Below are 15,696 nucleotides of genomic sequence, written 5' to 3'. Positions count from 1 at the left end.
ATCAAATTCGAAGATTCATAAATCCCCAGGAAGTAACAGAAAACAAATCCTATTATGAACAAACTAGATCTACATTTATTTAATAGAGGAAAAGAAAGAAAAAAAAATGAAAAATTAATTGGACTTACAGACGATGAAGAAGCCGAAGATTTGATCAATCTAGCTGAAGAAGAAAATGTAATGACTCCTTTTCTTCACCTTTTCTTAGAACCGATGAACACTCCTGATCTCTTTGCTTGAGAAGGTAATGATCTAGGGTTTGGTGTCACACATCATAAGATCCAGAAGAAATTCTCAAATTAAAACCAAATCTATCTAGGCAACAAGCAGATTTGAGTGTAGAACAACCAGATATGCATATAGCAAAAATTAAAACCAGCTGAAATGATCAGATGCTAATGAAATTATTGGAATCTGGAAGAGGTCATGTTCAACTCCAATAGAAAATAAGTTCAATTTTAACAGAGTTGAGCTGGTTTGAACGATGAAGAAATGCTCCAATCTAGACCGAGAATAGCAAATTTAGCCCATCACAAACAAATTGATACTCAAGGGCATTTAGATCTGAAATTTGATGCTATCATAGGGACAGATCTAGGGTTCTAATGGATAAGGATTTGAAGGTTTGAGAGTTCGAGGGTTTGAAGGAAATAAAGAAGAATAGGATGGCTGTGAAATTAAGATGGTGGCTAAGGAAGGTTGAAGACGATGGTGGATGAAAGTATAAGCTGGAAAATGGCCAGATTCCGGCAAATGTCACCGGATTTGTAATGAATTTGGCCAGATCTGAGCCAAATCCGAACGGAGAAGAAGGTATGAAAGGGGAAAAATGAAAAATGCTATTTCTAGAAAAACTTACACAGATTTAAGGTGATAGGATTGAAGAAACTCCAGCGTAAATGATCTAGGAAGATGATCGGAACATGGCCGGAGCTCCGGTCAAACACCTTGGAGAAGAAGATCAGAAATCTCTCTCTCCCTCTCTCTCTCTCTCTCTCTCTCTCTCTCTCGCTCTCTCTCTCTCTCTTTCTGTAAAAATGAGAAAATGAGCTCCTCCTCTTATTTTTATTTTATTTTCTGCTTTTATATAAAGAGGGGCACTGACCGATATTAGCACTACCATTTTTAATAGGCTCACCACAAAATTTATGAGCGCATGATTACGCAAATTGTGATAGGCGCACAAACGAGTCGCGTCTTATTCCAAATTTGCTCTGCACCGCTCCAGGATAATTCACCCTCCTTATATATTTACACCGCGATGCCGCTCAAGGTTTGTTCACTGGAAAAACGTGCTCGGATCTCGACGAAATTTTGCAGGGACTCGGGTGGGACCCTAACCTAGCTTAGGGTGCAATTTGGAGTTCCAATTCCATGATTTGATAGGGTTTTTGCTTAATAATGTTCTAAGAGGTTTTGCTTGTCGAGAGAGAGAGAGAGAGAGAGAGAGAGAGAGAGAGAGAGAGAGAGAGAGAGAGAGAATGGGCAGCTTAGCGAATCTCCCACCGGCCATAGAGAATCCCCCACCCGCTGTCGGGGAGATGGTGACAGTGCTTAGCATAGACGGAGGTGGTGTGAGAGGCATAATCCCTGGAACCATCCTTGCTTTCCTCGAATCCAAATTACAAGTAACTAGCAATCTATATTTCTCTTATTCTTTTTTTTTCGATGATCGACGATCAAAGATGATGATTTGTTCTGTTTCATCTTTGGTTCTAAGTAGATAAACTTAAGTATCTATAAAGGTAATATAATACATTTTCCCACATCTAGATTCAAGTGATTTAAAGTTTCATTAAATGGCATGATTTGTTATTTTTATAGGAACTTGATGGACCGGACGTTCGGCTCGCCGACTACTTTGACGTGATTGCCGGAACAAGCACTGGCGGCTTGGTGACTGCCATGCTTACTGCCCCGGACAAAAACAACCGCCCGCTCTATGCAGCTAAAGACATTAATAACTTCTACTTAGAACACTGCCCCAAGATATTTCCTCAGAAGGGGTGCGTTTATCAATACTCCCTCCCTTTAATTCACGTATTTGCATGTATTTATTTCTACCTAGTTTTATAAGGATTCTGATTGAAAATCTTGGGTGCAGCTTCTTGAGTTCAGCTAGAAACTTGTTGGGTGCACTCTCTGGACCTAAATATGACGGCAAGTACTTGCACTCTTTGGTTAGAGAGATTCTAGGGGAGACTAAGTTGCACCAAACCTTAGCAAATATTGTAGTTCCAGCTTTTGATATTAAGTATCTTCAGCCAGTCATCTTCTCCACCTACAAGGTACAAATATACATTCCAACCTTCATATTTCAGTGTCTGATTTTGAATTCCAATACTTTGAATATACCTTATATTTGTATCTCAAATTCTCTCCCGTGTATATTCCTATGCCCCCATAGGAAGGGTCTGAAAATTCTATGATTTTGGTATTTAGGATATATAAGGTCTTGTTTGCCCACCTTTTGGGTGTCATTCACTAGAACCAATAGTCATTTCGGTGTCCCACATGGTAGGGGTGGTTATTCGGTTAAAACCGAACCGAAATAACCGAGAAGGTGGAACCGAACATATTTCGGTTACTCGGATTTTGGAACCGAAACCGAAACCGAATTTGTGAGAACCGAACAGGACTGAAACCGAAAACCGATTTCGGTTTTCGGTTTTAACCGAGTAACCGATTAAAAGCAAAAAATTAGATGAAAAAAAAAAACATAAAACCCTAAAGCATGGTTATTAACATTTGTCAGAGGTTTCAAAGAAAATATATGAAAGCCTTAACCTCTAATAGATGAAAACCATAATAGATTGAAAACCTAAACCAAAATAGATGAGATGCATGCCCCTAAACCCTAAACCCCTAAACCTATAAACCATAAAACGAAAAAAATAGCTTCACAAATAGATGAAAATAGATGAAACCCTAAACAGATGAAAAATAGATGAACACTACTAACCTATGAGAGAGAGACAGAGAGGCGACAGGGAGAGTCGAGGGATGTTGATCCACACTTCTTCTTTTTCCTCTTCTTCTTCTTCTTTTTCTTGCCGATGGTTGTCATATGGATGAACTGGTGGAGACGGCGGTCCGGCGGAGTCGAAGATGAGGCCGTCCGGCGGTAGAGAGGAGAGTCAGAGAGGAGAAAAAACCCTAGCTGCTTTTGGGTTTGGTCTTTTGACTCTTTTGCACTACGATGATAAAAGGGAAAATCGAAATTAGGTTTTGATTTTTGAAAGACTAAAAATTAGGATCGTTATTTTTACAAGGGACAACCTCCTTGCATTGAATGATATGTACTGTATCATAAACAGGGGCTGTCCCAAGTGAAAATGGGGTTAGTGGATATCAAGTTAAGCAACTCATTAATTTCGGTTTTAGGTTAAACAGAATTTTTTTCCTCCGGTAACCGAAACCGAAAACCGAAAACCGAAATTTGGATTTTTTATAACTGAAACTGAACCGAACCACTCTGAAACCAAACCGAATTGACCGACCGAATTCGGTTCGGTCGGTTAATTCGGTTTTAACCGATTAATGCGCACCCCTACCACATGGGGCCTATTTCCTCACCAATAACAGACTCTCTCTATTGGCTATCCCACAGTTGAATTTTTTTTTTTTTTGTCTCAATGCCACATATGTTCAACTCTAATGTTAGCTTGTTATTTAAATTTCAGGCAAAAAATGAAGTGTCTAATGACCCGTACCTCTCCGACGTATGCATCGGTACATCGGCGGCCCCAACATATCTTCCAGCTCACTACTTCCAAACCCATGATGCCAAAGGAAATGTGAAGGATTTCAATCTAATTGATGGAGGAGTCGCCGCAAATAATCCTGTACTTAAAATCATGTTTGCTATGTTATCATGGCTTTCTTTCTTTCGACGTACAATTTTACGCCCATTTTAAGTCATTGCAATAAAGACAATATGGAAATTTATGTATATTTTTCTGTTTATGTAGGCATTAACGGCAATATCGGAAGTAACCAAAGAAATATTAATGGAAAACCAAGATTTCTTAGACATAAAGGCTACGGATTATGGGAAGTTGCTAGTGATATCTTTGGGGACGGGGTCAGCAAAGCAGGAAGAGAAGTATAGTGCAAATATGGCGGCCAAATGGGGAGTTTTGGGATGGCTTTATAACAGTGGGGCTACTCCTTTGATTGACTCTTTCTCACAGGCAAGCGCAGACATGGTTGACATTCATAACTCTGTTCTCTTCCAAGCTCTCCACTCCGAGTGCAACTATCTTAGAATCCAGGTCTCTCTCTCTCTCTCTCTCTCTCTCTCTCTCTCTCTGACTTTCAGCCGATTTTTTTTCATAGTCATTAAATTTAATCTAATGTGGCTCATCTCTTGTGAAAAAGTTGGCCGCAAAATGGCTTTCCATCGAAATTGCTTAGCAAATCCCAAAAAAGTTCTATATATGCATACTATAATGCAACTATACATGTAGGCTTCAAAGCTTTATTTTCAAAGTCTTTTTGAAGGGATTTTTTCGGCAATCTAGAGTAGAGAAAATACATTTTGCAGCTGACTTTTGCAGGAGAGAAAAGCCACGCAGGCTCACTTCTAGCATATTTTTTCTTATTCATTTAATTGATCTGAGGAGGGGGTTCTCCCATGCAAAACTCGGTGCAAAATGGCTTCCACGAAATTGCCTAGCAAATCCCCTTTCTATCATTTGGGTATAGAAGGCTGTCTTTTGCTCTAATGATGCTATTTATTTTCTAATTAATGCATGCTTACTTACTAAATAGATCTTTGCGTGAATACCAGGATGACACATTGGTTGGCAATGCATCATCGGTCGATATATCCACGAAAGAGAATCTATTAAATTTGGTGGAGGTGGGCAAAAATCTTCTGCAGAAACCAGTGTCTAGAGTGAACTTGGAGACAGGCCTTTTCGAAGAAGCAGGAGGACCGATTGGAGATGGAACCAACGGAAACGCCTTGATTCGTTTCGCAAAGCTTCTATCCAACGAACGCAGGCTCAGGCAAAAGAATGTGTCTCCTGCCTGATTCCAACGTTCTAATGTTACATTATATGCTTAAATAAAATGTACGCGAGAAAATCCATGGATCATTGAAGATCGACCATTCGTTAGTTGGTGTGATATGGTTATTGTAAGAGAATAAAATGAGATCATCATTTGATTGATTAGCTTGTAGTTTAGTAAACCAGATTTGATTTGGTAGTTAGGAACTTAGGACAGATTATATCTTTTTCAAATTTTATTATTATCTATCTCCTTGAGTGTTCTGTGTTAACTCATTAGAGCTTATTGCATGCTAATCCAAGATTATTGAGAATCGGGTCTAGATAAAATGGGCACATAACAAATTTTACGCCCATTTTTGCCACATAGAATCGGGCATAAAATTTGTCTTGCACCCATTTTACGACCCTTACATCAAAAGAAACATGGGAAGTGTTCTTGAATCAATTCCTATTCGTTGATTTCTACTGTTTTAAAGTGAATATTTCAAGAAACGGCCGGCAGAACAGGTTATTGCTGAGAATGGTTGAAGAACACTGAGACTTATTCTCGACCATGCATTACAGACATTGAAGGAAAAGAATGAGCAGCCAAATGAAAAAGGAACTCACTGATTCTGTCTAGGGGAGAGAAAGGTTCCTTAACGTGCAAAAGATTTAAAAGAGTGTCCTTCCCCCACAGGGAAGCAGTAAATACCACTTAATAAAGGAATGAGCTGTATCCTTCAGCGTTATTTACATGACTATGAGGAGCTCTGCTCATAGCACATTATCACCATTCTCACTTGAATTAGTTGACTTAAGTAATTCACAAATCATAAAATATGTTAACAAATTGTAAAAAACACATTCATTTAGGCCATGTTTGGCAAACCATGAAAAATTATGTCACGGAACATTTGTTGGCCCGATTGTGAGAGAGTGGCAAAGGAGGGAGAGGAAGAGAATTGAGTTGGCACAAGTAGGCAGCGTCAAGAATTCTTAAAAACTAGTGAAACATTACCTATTAAGGGCACGTTTGGCTACCATGAATTGTTTTTCATGATAAACTAGTGTCTCGAGAGAGGTATGGCAGGTGAAGTGGCTAAATATAGTGTCTCCAGGTTGAGAAGTGGCTAAAAATAAGGAAAATAGTGCCTCTAAGTTGGCTAAAAATCAGAAAACAAAATACTCTACACAAAATTGGATCTGAATTTTTCCTCATTTTTTGCTACTTCTCCCCCTAATCTCAATCGTGCCCCTCAAATCTATTGGGAAAAAAATCCTACCAGACATGGCCTTAGAATTGATTACTTATTTTCCTAATTTTTAGGAGCTTTTCATGACCTCCTCACTCCCACCCTCTAAAGTCTCCCAACTCCTCACCTGGCCCAGAAAATCTTTTAGCGAATATTTTTTTCATGCTGGTCAAACATGTCTGCAAGATGGGGATCTGTGGATCATTTGTTTATACATTGTTCGTTCACTAGGATCATATGGCGATTCATCTTCATGAGATTTGGGATTTGTTGGGTTTTTCCAAAATCTATTCCGTCATTATTGCACCATTGGGGAGGGGTTCCTTGGAAGGAAAAAGGAAAAACCTTGTGGAATTTTTGTTTACTAGCCACGTGGTGGTCTCTATGGAAGGAGAGAAACTCTAGAGTCTTTGAGGGGAAAGCCATGAATCCTCATTGGATTTACTTGAAGACCATCGCCTTGGTTATATCTTGGGTGAGATGCCTCCCCTCCTTCCGGTTTGTATCGGCTTTTGGTCTTTGGGAAGGATGGAGGGAGGTGTGCTTTAGTGTTGAAGGGAGATATCATATTTTGCAAAGATGGGAGCCCCCTGCTCAAAACATGTATAAGGTTAACTTTGATGGTGCGAGTTCCGGCAATCCGGGTCCAGCAGGAGTGGGAGGGGTTTGTCACAATGATAAGGGGGATGTTGTGTGGGCATACTACGGATCTATTGGTGTGTCTGATTCTTCAGAAGCGGAAGTGAGGGCGGCACATTTTGACCTTTTGAATATTGATAGAAGGTTGATGGATCTACAATTGTTGAGGGAGATTCGTTAAATGTGATTTGTTGGCTGAAAGGTGGGGTGGCTCATCCGTGGAGATTTCTTTCCATTTTTATGAGATTGAGGACCTAACTGCGAGGTCCGCTATCGGCTTTTAGTATTTAACCAGCTCTAAGTATTATAATTGTGTTCAGATTTTTTTTGTCTTCGGGAGAATTTACTATCTAGGATTTTTTCATCTTGATGCATGATATTTTTTGGTAATTTTAATAGCTTTTTTAGAGCTGTTTAAATACTAAAAGACAAGGAGAGTTTGTATCAACATCGAAATAGAGCAGTGCAAATATCAGGAGCCTGTATATAATACAAGGGATTCGCTAGGCAATTTTATGGAAACCCATTCCATGGGATTCGCTAGGCAATTCCGGTGGTTCTATTATGTGGTTCGACCACCTTCCTCCCTGAGGAGGGGTCTTCTCTGTATTTTGTTTTTTCTTCATTCCTGTTTCTTTCTTGCTTCTTTTTGTATATATGGGTGGTCCATCTCGGCTTCCTTTTTTTTTGCTATGATATATATTTATTGTCATTCCAAAAAAAAAGGCATTCAAGACATAACCGCGCAAAGGGTTAAAACATGTTTTGAGGCTTTTGAGTTCATTCTTTTTTTTAGGAATTTCTAGTTAGTCAATTAAAGTCAAACTAAGTATTATAATTGTGTTCAGATTTTTTTTTGTCTTCGGGAGAATTTACTATCTAGGATTTTTTCATCTTGATGCATGATATCATTTTGGTAATTTTAATAGCTTTTTTAGAGCTGGTTAAATACTAAAAGACAAGGGGAGTTTGTATCATCATCGAAATAGAGCAGTGCAAATATCAGTAGCCTGTATATACTACAAGGGATTCGCTAGGCAATTTTGTGGAAACCCATTCCACGGGATCAATTTTTTTGTTAGAATACAATCCGTTTAATTATCCTGTTTTTCTTCTTAATTAGAACCGTTCTTTGCGATTTTCACTATGGTATCCGCCCCTAATAAAACATTACCTGTGTCTCCGCCCCTAATAACACCAATGGATCACAAGATGGATGGCCAAAAAGGCAAGGGATCAGACTATATTATTTATTAATTAGATAAATGACCTAGAATTGAAAAGGAAGATATAAAAACATTGAAAGAAAGTAAAACATGCCACAAACAAAAACTACATTCGGCGAGTTAAGATCGTTCATTGCCTCAGTGTAGAACACCTGCTATGCATGCTATTATTTTAATAGCATTTTCCACACACAAAAAAAATGCAAAAAACTCACCGATCTTAAATTATTTTTAAGATAGATGATTTGCAAAAATCAGTAGCCTGTGGTTCTTGAAAAAGGTGATAGATTATAGCCTTGGAATATAGGTTCCCCTTCTCTTGTTGAAGAAGAGAGCAAAAAAAAAAAAAAAAACATGAGCATTGAACACAAAAGTGAGAAGACGAGAGAGGAGTAGCAGATCTAACGGAAGATTTCTGGGAGACTGGCAGTGTTTCCATTGCCATTACAACAACTTTGAATGGAGGCAAAGATGCAGAAGATGCCCGTTATTTAGATCGACTCGGTGCCCTTCACTAAGTACATCCCGGAATGTGGGGATTAGTTCCCCTGGGGAGCGGAGTTCCAGGGGGATTGCCGGACAAGTCTCGGATTTTAGACACCAAAACTGGCTCTGCCCTCCCTGTCAATACCTTAACTTCAGTTGGCAGAAGGAATGTCGTTGGTGTCGTCAGTGTAAATCCTCCCTGAAGTGGCTTCCTAGGTCCAGTTTCCATTCGGAGGTTTACATTAATGATGAGAACGATCTTTGGCCCGACTCGGGTAAAATATCTTGCAACAACAACTTAGGGTTTCAATCTTTATCTATTTCAGGCAAGGAAGTGGAGAATCGTATGGGTTCCCTAAGGGCTTGCTTGTTAGGGAAAAAAAGAACCGTAACGAATCGTTGCAGGATCTCTGGACTTGGGCGCAAATGTCTAGGGATATCCCCTCTTTAAATTGCCCTTCTATTTCGTTGCCAACTGAGGTTCTTTTTATGTTTGAATCTGAGTCTCAAGCCCTACATATTCTTGCTATGGGATCTGTATCCCTGGGCAATCATTTGCTCTGCCTCTCACCATGGAAACAGGATTACATCCACGGAGAGGAGGCCTCTTGGGTTCACTTCCATGGAATCCCACTGCACATCTGGGCTGTTTCAACGGTGGAGGCGCTAGGGGCTCTCTATGGTAGAGTTGTAGAAATTAAAATGGAAGGTAGCCATCAGAACTGTATGAGTTTTGTTTTGGCTACTAAAATTATAGCCCCCCGTTGGCATTTTCTTCCCTCCTGTATTAAGCTTAAAGTCTCAGATCAGATCTACACTGTGGGGATCGAGCTTTCGAAAGCGGTCCCTGATTCAATCTTCCCTGGGTCAGATCGTTATCTGTAGGAGGAACAACAGTCTCGGGTGATTGGGGGTTGCCTGTCTTTCGAGCCGTTGAACACTGGGATTTCAAATTTCAAATGTCCAGATCTGCAGGGTGGGGTTCATGAGAAAGACCTTTTCGTCTGCCCCGAAAAGTCGTTGCTTTGTCTGGTAGCTCCTAAACCCAGAATTTCTGCTCATAAGCGACAAGTAGCCTGGTTGAGCACGTCTACATAGTCAACTGACCTGCACCCAAGATCCAAGAAAATGTTTGGCTATAAAAGGCCTGCTAGAGTTTATAATGGTTTAAAGTCGGCGGCAAAGTGGCCTCAGTCCCATCACAATAAAAAGATGAATCACATGGTGAATGCACTGGCTTCGATCTCTGGATCAAGGACGAATAGGTTACTTAAGATCCTAAGATCTTTTGCTAAATCGGGTAGGATTGGCCCATCCCACGATTAATCTTCCGTGGTCATAAGTGAAAGGTCAAGGAAATGTTACCTCTTTTGATGTTCCTGCCTTTAACTCCCATCGCAGGTTTCCCTGGATGGGATGGCTCGAATAAATGTAATTATTACTAGTCTCTGTTAAAATTTCTTTGGGATACTTGGTTTGGCTGTATCCAAGTTACTAAAGAGGGAGGGTCAGGAGTTTATGCCCCAGGAATTATCCTCTTGTCCAGGGGGGAGGAAGAGGAGTCTTTACATGGAAATCATGGTGCTGAATTTAGTACTTCATAAGATAAGAAGAATGGTTTTTGATGAAGAGTTAGCAATCACTAACATGTTCATGATATCTCTGGAACTTTGCTGGAGGATAGGTGACGGCGGAGTAGACTATGGGAGGCTTCAAGAGAGGCGGCCATCTCTTACCTTGACGCAGGGAGCATGAGAGCGGCAACACAAGATGAAAGATCAACACAACAAGCGACTAAAATAATCTCGTGGGGGCTTGAAAACCCATGCCACAGTTTGGAGAAAAACTCCAATATAAAACGTGAAAGGAGCGAAGCTCCTTCACCCACGTGAACAAGCCAATGCTCTCTTCACAAGAGATGTCCCAAAAATAAACTTTATTCAAATCTCCCTTATTTCCTCATGCTATTACATTATATAAAAAAGGCCAAAATCTAAGAATAGCAACCCTAAATTCTTACCTAACTATTATTCTCAATCTTCTAACTAAAGCAACGTAAATAAAATGAAGAAATATCTCTAAAATAATCCTAAAATAGTAATCCTGTATTAGACACTTACCATATCCTAAAACTGCCTCTAACTTAGCCAAATCAAGTCCAAATAGCGTAATTTTAGGCTCTTTAGATAGGTAATCGGAAAACCTTCACTATAACAAAACCAATATTTACCGGCGGTCACAACCGCTGCTAATATTAGGTAACACCGTTGTTATACAATTTAGCCGCGGTTTCCTTTCCGCTGGTGTATGTCCCGTCGGTGCATCCTTTACCAACGGTAAAAACCGTAGCTATTACGACCGCTAGTGTATCTGTCAACTTTAGCAGCGGTTATAACCGCGGGTATATATCGATATATACCCGCGGTTATAACCGTAGCTATTACAACCGCTAGTGTATCTGTAAACTTTAGCAGCGGTTATAACCGCTGGTATATATCGATATATACCCGCGGTTATGACCGTGGCTATTAACACCGCTGCTGTAGTGTCATAATTAGCGGCGGTTAGGACCAGTGGTAGAGCTCAGTGTCGTTAGGGAACCACAGATATATACCAGCGGTTTTAACCGCTGGTATATATCAGTAATAAGTACCAGCGAGTATAACTGCTGGTATATCGGTGTGATTTAGTGAACTTGAGATATATACCAGCGGTCATAACCGCGGGTATAGGCGATGTTCTCACGCGTGTATAGGAGATATATACCAGTGGTTATAACCGCTGGTAAATGTGTGAATTTTTTTTTTCAAAATACACGCTGAATATCTGTGACACATACAGAACCTGCTGTACATATTCAGAAGTAATAAAACACCATTTTACATATTCAGAACCTGCTGTACATATTCAGAAACGCTGAACGTGTGTAAGATCATTTTATAGATTCAGAAGTAATAAAACACCATTGCATTTTTTAAATCATAAGAGCATAAACAATAAGATAAATAAACAACTCCCATAGGAGGGTGGAGGCCCAAAGACTAAGAGACTAAAACAAAAAGCCAAAGCTGCAGCAAAAAAAAGAAAGGCAAGAAACTGCTCTAGCAACCCAAACGGGCTACTTTTTTGCTGAGTAAACTCTACATCCAATAAAATGAGGTGATTAAATATTTTCAGAAGAAAAAAAAGCAGATGTTTTGTGACCAAAAGGGCTACCTTTTTGCTTCTGCTCCTGTGCATAAAGCTCCCGCTTCCATCTAGAAAATCCATAACGGCAATTTTCAAATTAGATGAGCAAATGTTATATCTAAAGAATGAGAAACTCGGTTATTTTACATACTAAACAATACAAAATTTGGCATGTTAAGACTTTACCTGAAGTATTAATCCACAGGCCCTTCTTGTTTTTGCTTGCTAGATTAGATAAGTGACATTAGATAGTTGAGGTGTGAATGAAAACAATAAGGCAAGGAGCCACTTATCAATATGTTAGAGAAGCTGGAAAGAACTACCAAATATAGTAGAGCAAAATGAATTATACAGATACAGCAACCTGTCTTTTGCTTAACCAACAAAACTTGCAGGACTATTTTGAGAGCCATAGTTAAGCTACCAGGACAACCTAAATTCTGATGCCATCAAAGGTGCTCAGAAAATTACAGTTACATGACACATAGGCAACTTTTTATTTTTTGAAATGGTGAAAATATTTATTACTTATAAATAAGACCGAGGTGGTCGAATACATATAATCAGACACCTGGCATGCTTCATCGAGCATTTTAGAATTAACATGCAGTAGTAAATATTAATGGAACACTATGCTAGTTGATGATACTTCAACAACATGTGCATTTCTATTATTTTTTTTATCCAAATTATTACTGCCAAAGTTTCAATAAATTCTATAATAATCTACCGAAACGCATTGAATTCATGAGGCAGTCAACCAAATTTAAGAAACCATAAAATAAAATGCTAGCAACTTAGGGCATATGAAAATGGTGCCAAAATTAGCAACATGCATCAACTAATCACATAAAATGCAAGTAACAAATAACAAATGGAAAAAATTTCAAAAAAACAAAAAAAAAAAACAAAAAACAAATGGATATAGATCCAAATTAGTCAATCGATCCTACCCTCATCCTTTTGGGGTTGAGCATGAGAAAGTTTGAAGGGCTGGCTATCTCCTCGAAAATCAGTCATAGATTCTAAGGCTTCATCACCATTTTTTATCTGTTTTATATTGTGCGGCGAAGAAGCTGATTTCACAGATTTGTCCACATTTAGACGAATGATACGTGAACCAGTTCCAAGAGCTGCTCCGTTGTTTGTGGTCCGTGATTCACATGCAGATTCTGCCATAACTTGATTTGATTCTTTCCCTGTTGCAGATGGTGAATGGGGTAATAGCGGCTCTCGTTGGAGGATAGATATGGCGCATGATACCTCTTTCACTTGGACCCCTGACTCATCATCTGAATTTTAAAATGTTAAAATAATGTACACGGGCCATTCTTAGATCTTTGGTTGGTATGTTTTACTTCAAGAATTATTGATTTATCTCACCTGGAGCATATTTGGGAAGAGTATTGTCTGAACCACTGATTATTACTTGAGACTCGAGAAAATGTTCAATTGCCTGCCTGAGGGATACGTTTGGAAGCAAATCATCTAATCTACATTTGGTAGAAGAACACTTTGGACACCTTTCCTTCTCAACCAATACCAAACGTATACCTGCAGCCAAATGGCACGTTTAAGGTAAAAATTAATAAATGCAGGTACGTAAAATGAAGTCCGCTTATGTTTGTAGAAACTAGAAAGTTACCAACACTTCCCAATGACAAAAAACAGCCCTTGGGGAGATGATATAATTTTTATCTTATTGTGATTTATCTGGGATTCTTAACAGGTCTTACAAGCCAATGAATAAAGCTACGGGCAAGTTGATAGGGACAATTCATCATATTTGGAACTTTGGGAATATTCGTGAATGAGCTTACACTTGTCGCAAAAGCTATGCTGGCAGCATGGTATCATCACAGCCTCTTTGAAGATTGTGTTGCAAAGAGAGCACCTTAGCTCCGCAGGCAATTCTATGTTTGTCAATGTTGGAGTACTGGTATCTACCTCTCTATAAAATTCCATTGTAACATAGAATTAACAAACATGGGGAGCCATAGATATAGGTAGAAAGTAAAAGCATGAAGGGAAATGAGCACAAAGAAATTTACTCCAAGTTCATTTGTTCTTCGGATTTCTTTGGCAACCTATCCCCTTCAATACCACGATCCATATCAGAGTGCTTCTTGAGGATTCCTGATATTTCAATCATAGTGGAGTGTGAGAAGTCTAGAGGCTTCCTGATATTTTAATCATAGTGGAGCTTGAGAAGCTTAGATAAATTTCTAGAGATTAATACAAAAGAAAAGAGCCAAAGCATTTACCTCTTGAACTAGCCTCACTGAGATCACTTGGTACGAACTTTTGATATCTTGAAATAGAAGGCTCGGAGAATCAGAGTCAACATACACCAATTATGTTAGTGATTTTGCATTTTCAAAATCATGTATTTTACATGTTTTAGTGTTTTGGAAAATGTTTTATCAAAAGCGTTTGGGAAAAGGAAAATGTTTTCTTGGAAATATTTGCTTTTACAAAAGGATGTAGAAGTGTAGTTGAAAAGATAGTCCCGTACCAGATGAGAGAAAAGAAAGAGAAGGGCTTATAAAGCACTATCTTTTCTAATACTTGTTGATTGCACATTGGGTTGGACCCGCGGGACGGTGCAACGCACCGTTCGCACACGCGTGCGCGCGGCGTGGGCAATGGGCTATAGGGCGCATAGCGGCGCTTTATTGGCACTTTTTTAGGCGCACTTTGTACTTCGGTCAAAGAGTGTGATCAAATGGGTTGTGTCCCTTCCCCCAACGGTCATGTGCCAAGTGGGTGCGATCCACACCATAGATGGTTGATCTAACGATGACTGGGTTGGAGTGAGGTTTTACTCAAACCAACAGTCACCTCTAGAATCGATCAGGACCGTTCAATATCAATGGGTGCGATCTAACGGTCAGATTTCAAACATTCTGGAAAGGTGCCCTGTAGAGGTGTTTTTCACACTGAAAAGACACCAGGTGGTCTACAAAATGTGCAGAATTCAGTCATTTCATATAGAAAAACGAATTGGCAATTCTGACAGACTTTACACTCTCTTCTACACTCCTACAAAATCCCCAAGTATTTCTATATACTGTTTTTCTTTTGTTTACTGTTCTAGATACTGTTTTTCTGCAGAAACATTATCTAGAAATTTCTCTAAGGCTTGAAATTTCGGAAGGGCATTTCGGGTTTGATTCCGCTAGTGCTATGCGTCATCAAACATTAGTAGGGCTTCCCTACTAGGCTTCATTTTATACTAAGGAGGAAATTCGTGGATCCCCTTTGCACACTACTAGTGGGGGCGAATCTTGTCTTAAGGAAAGTGATATCACGCCTTGAAGCAACAAGTTTCTATTTTTTTATCAACAACAGTGCCCTCAAATTTTCCAACAATCTTAAGACAAGATTATTTACTGTTGTTTCAATGGCACTTTATTCAGTTCGTCAAATGACCCAAAACTTTGTCAAACTCGAACGTTTCGACAAAGGAAATTTCAAGCGCTGGCAGAAGAAGTTGCACTTCATTTTGACATCACTCAAAGTGGTCCGGGTTCTCACTACTCTAAAGCCGGCAGCAAATGAAAATGAAACTTTGGCGGAGGTCGTGCAAGGATGAAGTGGGAACAGGATGACTGCATTTGCAAAGGGCACATCCAAAATGCTATGTCAGATACACTATTTGACATATATCAAGGCATGGGATCAGCAAGTGAAATCTGGAATGCACTTGAAGCCAAATACTTGGCGGAAGATGCCAGTAGCAAGAAATTCACTGTGAGTCAATTTTTAAATTTTAAAATGGTAGATGATAAGTCTGTTATTGATCAATTACATGAAATACAACATTTAATTAATCAAATTCATTTGCAAGGCATCATTCTTGATGATTCCTTCATTGTCCCTTCAATTATTGACAAACTTCCA

The 15,696-nt window shown here is 39.3% G+C and overlaps 2 protein-coding genes across 2 annotated transcripts; one reads left to right on the top strand and one right to left on the bottom strand.

Moving 5' to 3' along the window:
- Positions 1-1,541: 1,541 nt before the first annotated feature.
- On the top strand, positions 1,542-5,175 carry LOC143881290 (patatin-like protein 2). Its single transcript, XM_077384276.1, has 6 exons — positions 1,542-1,628; positions 1,825-2,006; positions 2,105-2,288; positions 3,684-3,845; positions 3,972-4,274; positions 4,793-5,175. Exons 1-6 carry the CDS (start codon positions 1,542-1,544, stop codon positions 5,036-5,038), a joined length of 1,164 nt encoding a protein of 387 aa, XP_077240391.1. The 3' UTR covers positions 5,039-5,175.
- A 6,408-nt stretch (positions 5,176-11,583) lies between these two features.
- Positions 11,584-14,150, bottom strand: LOC143881289 (uncharacterized). Its single transcript, XM_077384275.1, has 7 exons — positions 14,058-14,150; positions 13,845-13,929; positions 13,614-13,744; positions 13,177-13,347; positions 12,747-13,085; positions 11,980-12,018; positions 11,584-11,861 (listed from the first exon to the last, which is right to left on the bottom strand). The coding sequence occupies exons 2-7, from the start codon at positions 13,904-13,906 to the stop codon at positions 11,584-11,586; spliced, it is 1,020 nt and encodes a 339-aa protein (XP_077240390.1). The 5' UTR covers positions 13,907-13,929; positions 14,058-14,150.
- Positions 14,151-15,696: the final 1,546 nt, after the last annotated feature.

The sequence above is a fragment of the Tasmannia lanceolata genome, unplaced genomic scaffold (genome assembly GCF_043159265.1).
Source record: "Tasmannia lanceolata isolate RefF3 unplaced genomic scaffold, GAP_Taslan_0.1 ptg000007l, whole genome shotgun sequence".
Classification (NCBI taxonomy): domain Eukaryota; kingdom Viridiplantae; phylum Streptophyta; class Magnoliopsida; order Canellales; family Winteraceae; genus Tasmannia; species Tasmannia lanceolata.
The sequence above is the reverse complement of the archived record's forward strand: the minus strand, read 5'-3'. Positions and strand labels throughout refer to the sequence as shown.

What these genes read in the sequence shown, in the direction of transcription:
- LOC143881289 (XM_077384275.1), bottom strand. Translation starts at nt 13,906, where the DNA reads ATGGATCGTGGTATTGAAGGGGATAGGTTGCCAAAGAAATCCGAAGAA. An exon ending in GAAGAACAAATGAACTTGGA is followed by an intron (nt 13,745 to 13,844) that starts GTAAATTTCTTT and finishes GGAATTTTATAG; the next exon opens with AGAGGTAGATACCAGTACTC. An exon ending in GCATAGCTTTTGCGACAAGT is followed by an intron (nt 13,348 to 13,613) that starts GTAAGCTCATTC and finishes ATTTGGCTGCAG; the next exon opens with GTATACGTTTGGTATTGGTT.
- LOC143881290 (XM_077384276.1), top strand. Translation starts at nt 1,542, where the DNA reads ATGGTGACAGTGCTTAGCATAGACGGAGGTGGTGTGAGAGGCATAATC. An exon ending in GAGTCGCCGCAAATAATCCT is followed by an intron (nt 3,846 to 3,971) that starts GTACTTAAAATC and finishes CTGTTTATGTAG; the next exon opens with GCATTAACGGCAATATCGGA. An exon ending in GCAACTATCTTAGAATCCAG is followed by an intron (nt 4,275 to 4,792) that starts GTCTCTCTCTCT and finishes CGTGAATACCAG; the next exon opens with GATGACACATTGGTTGGCAA.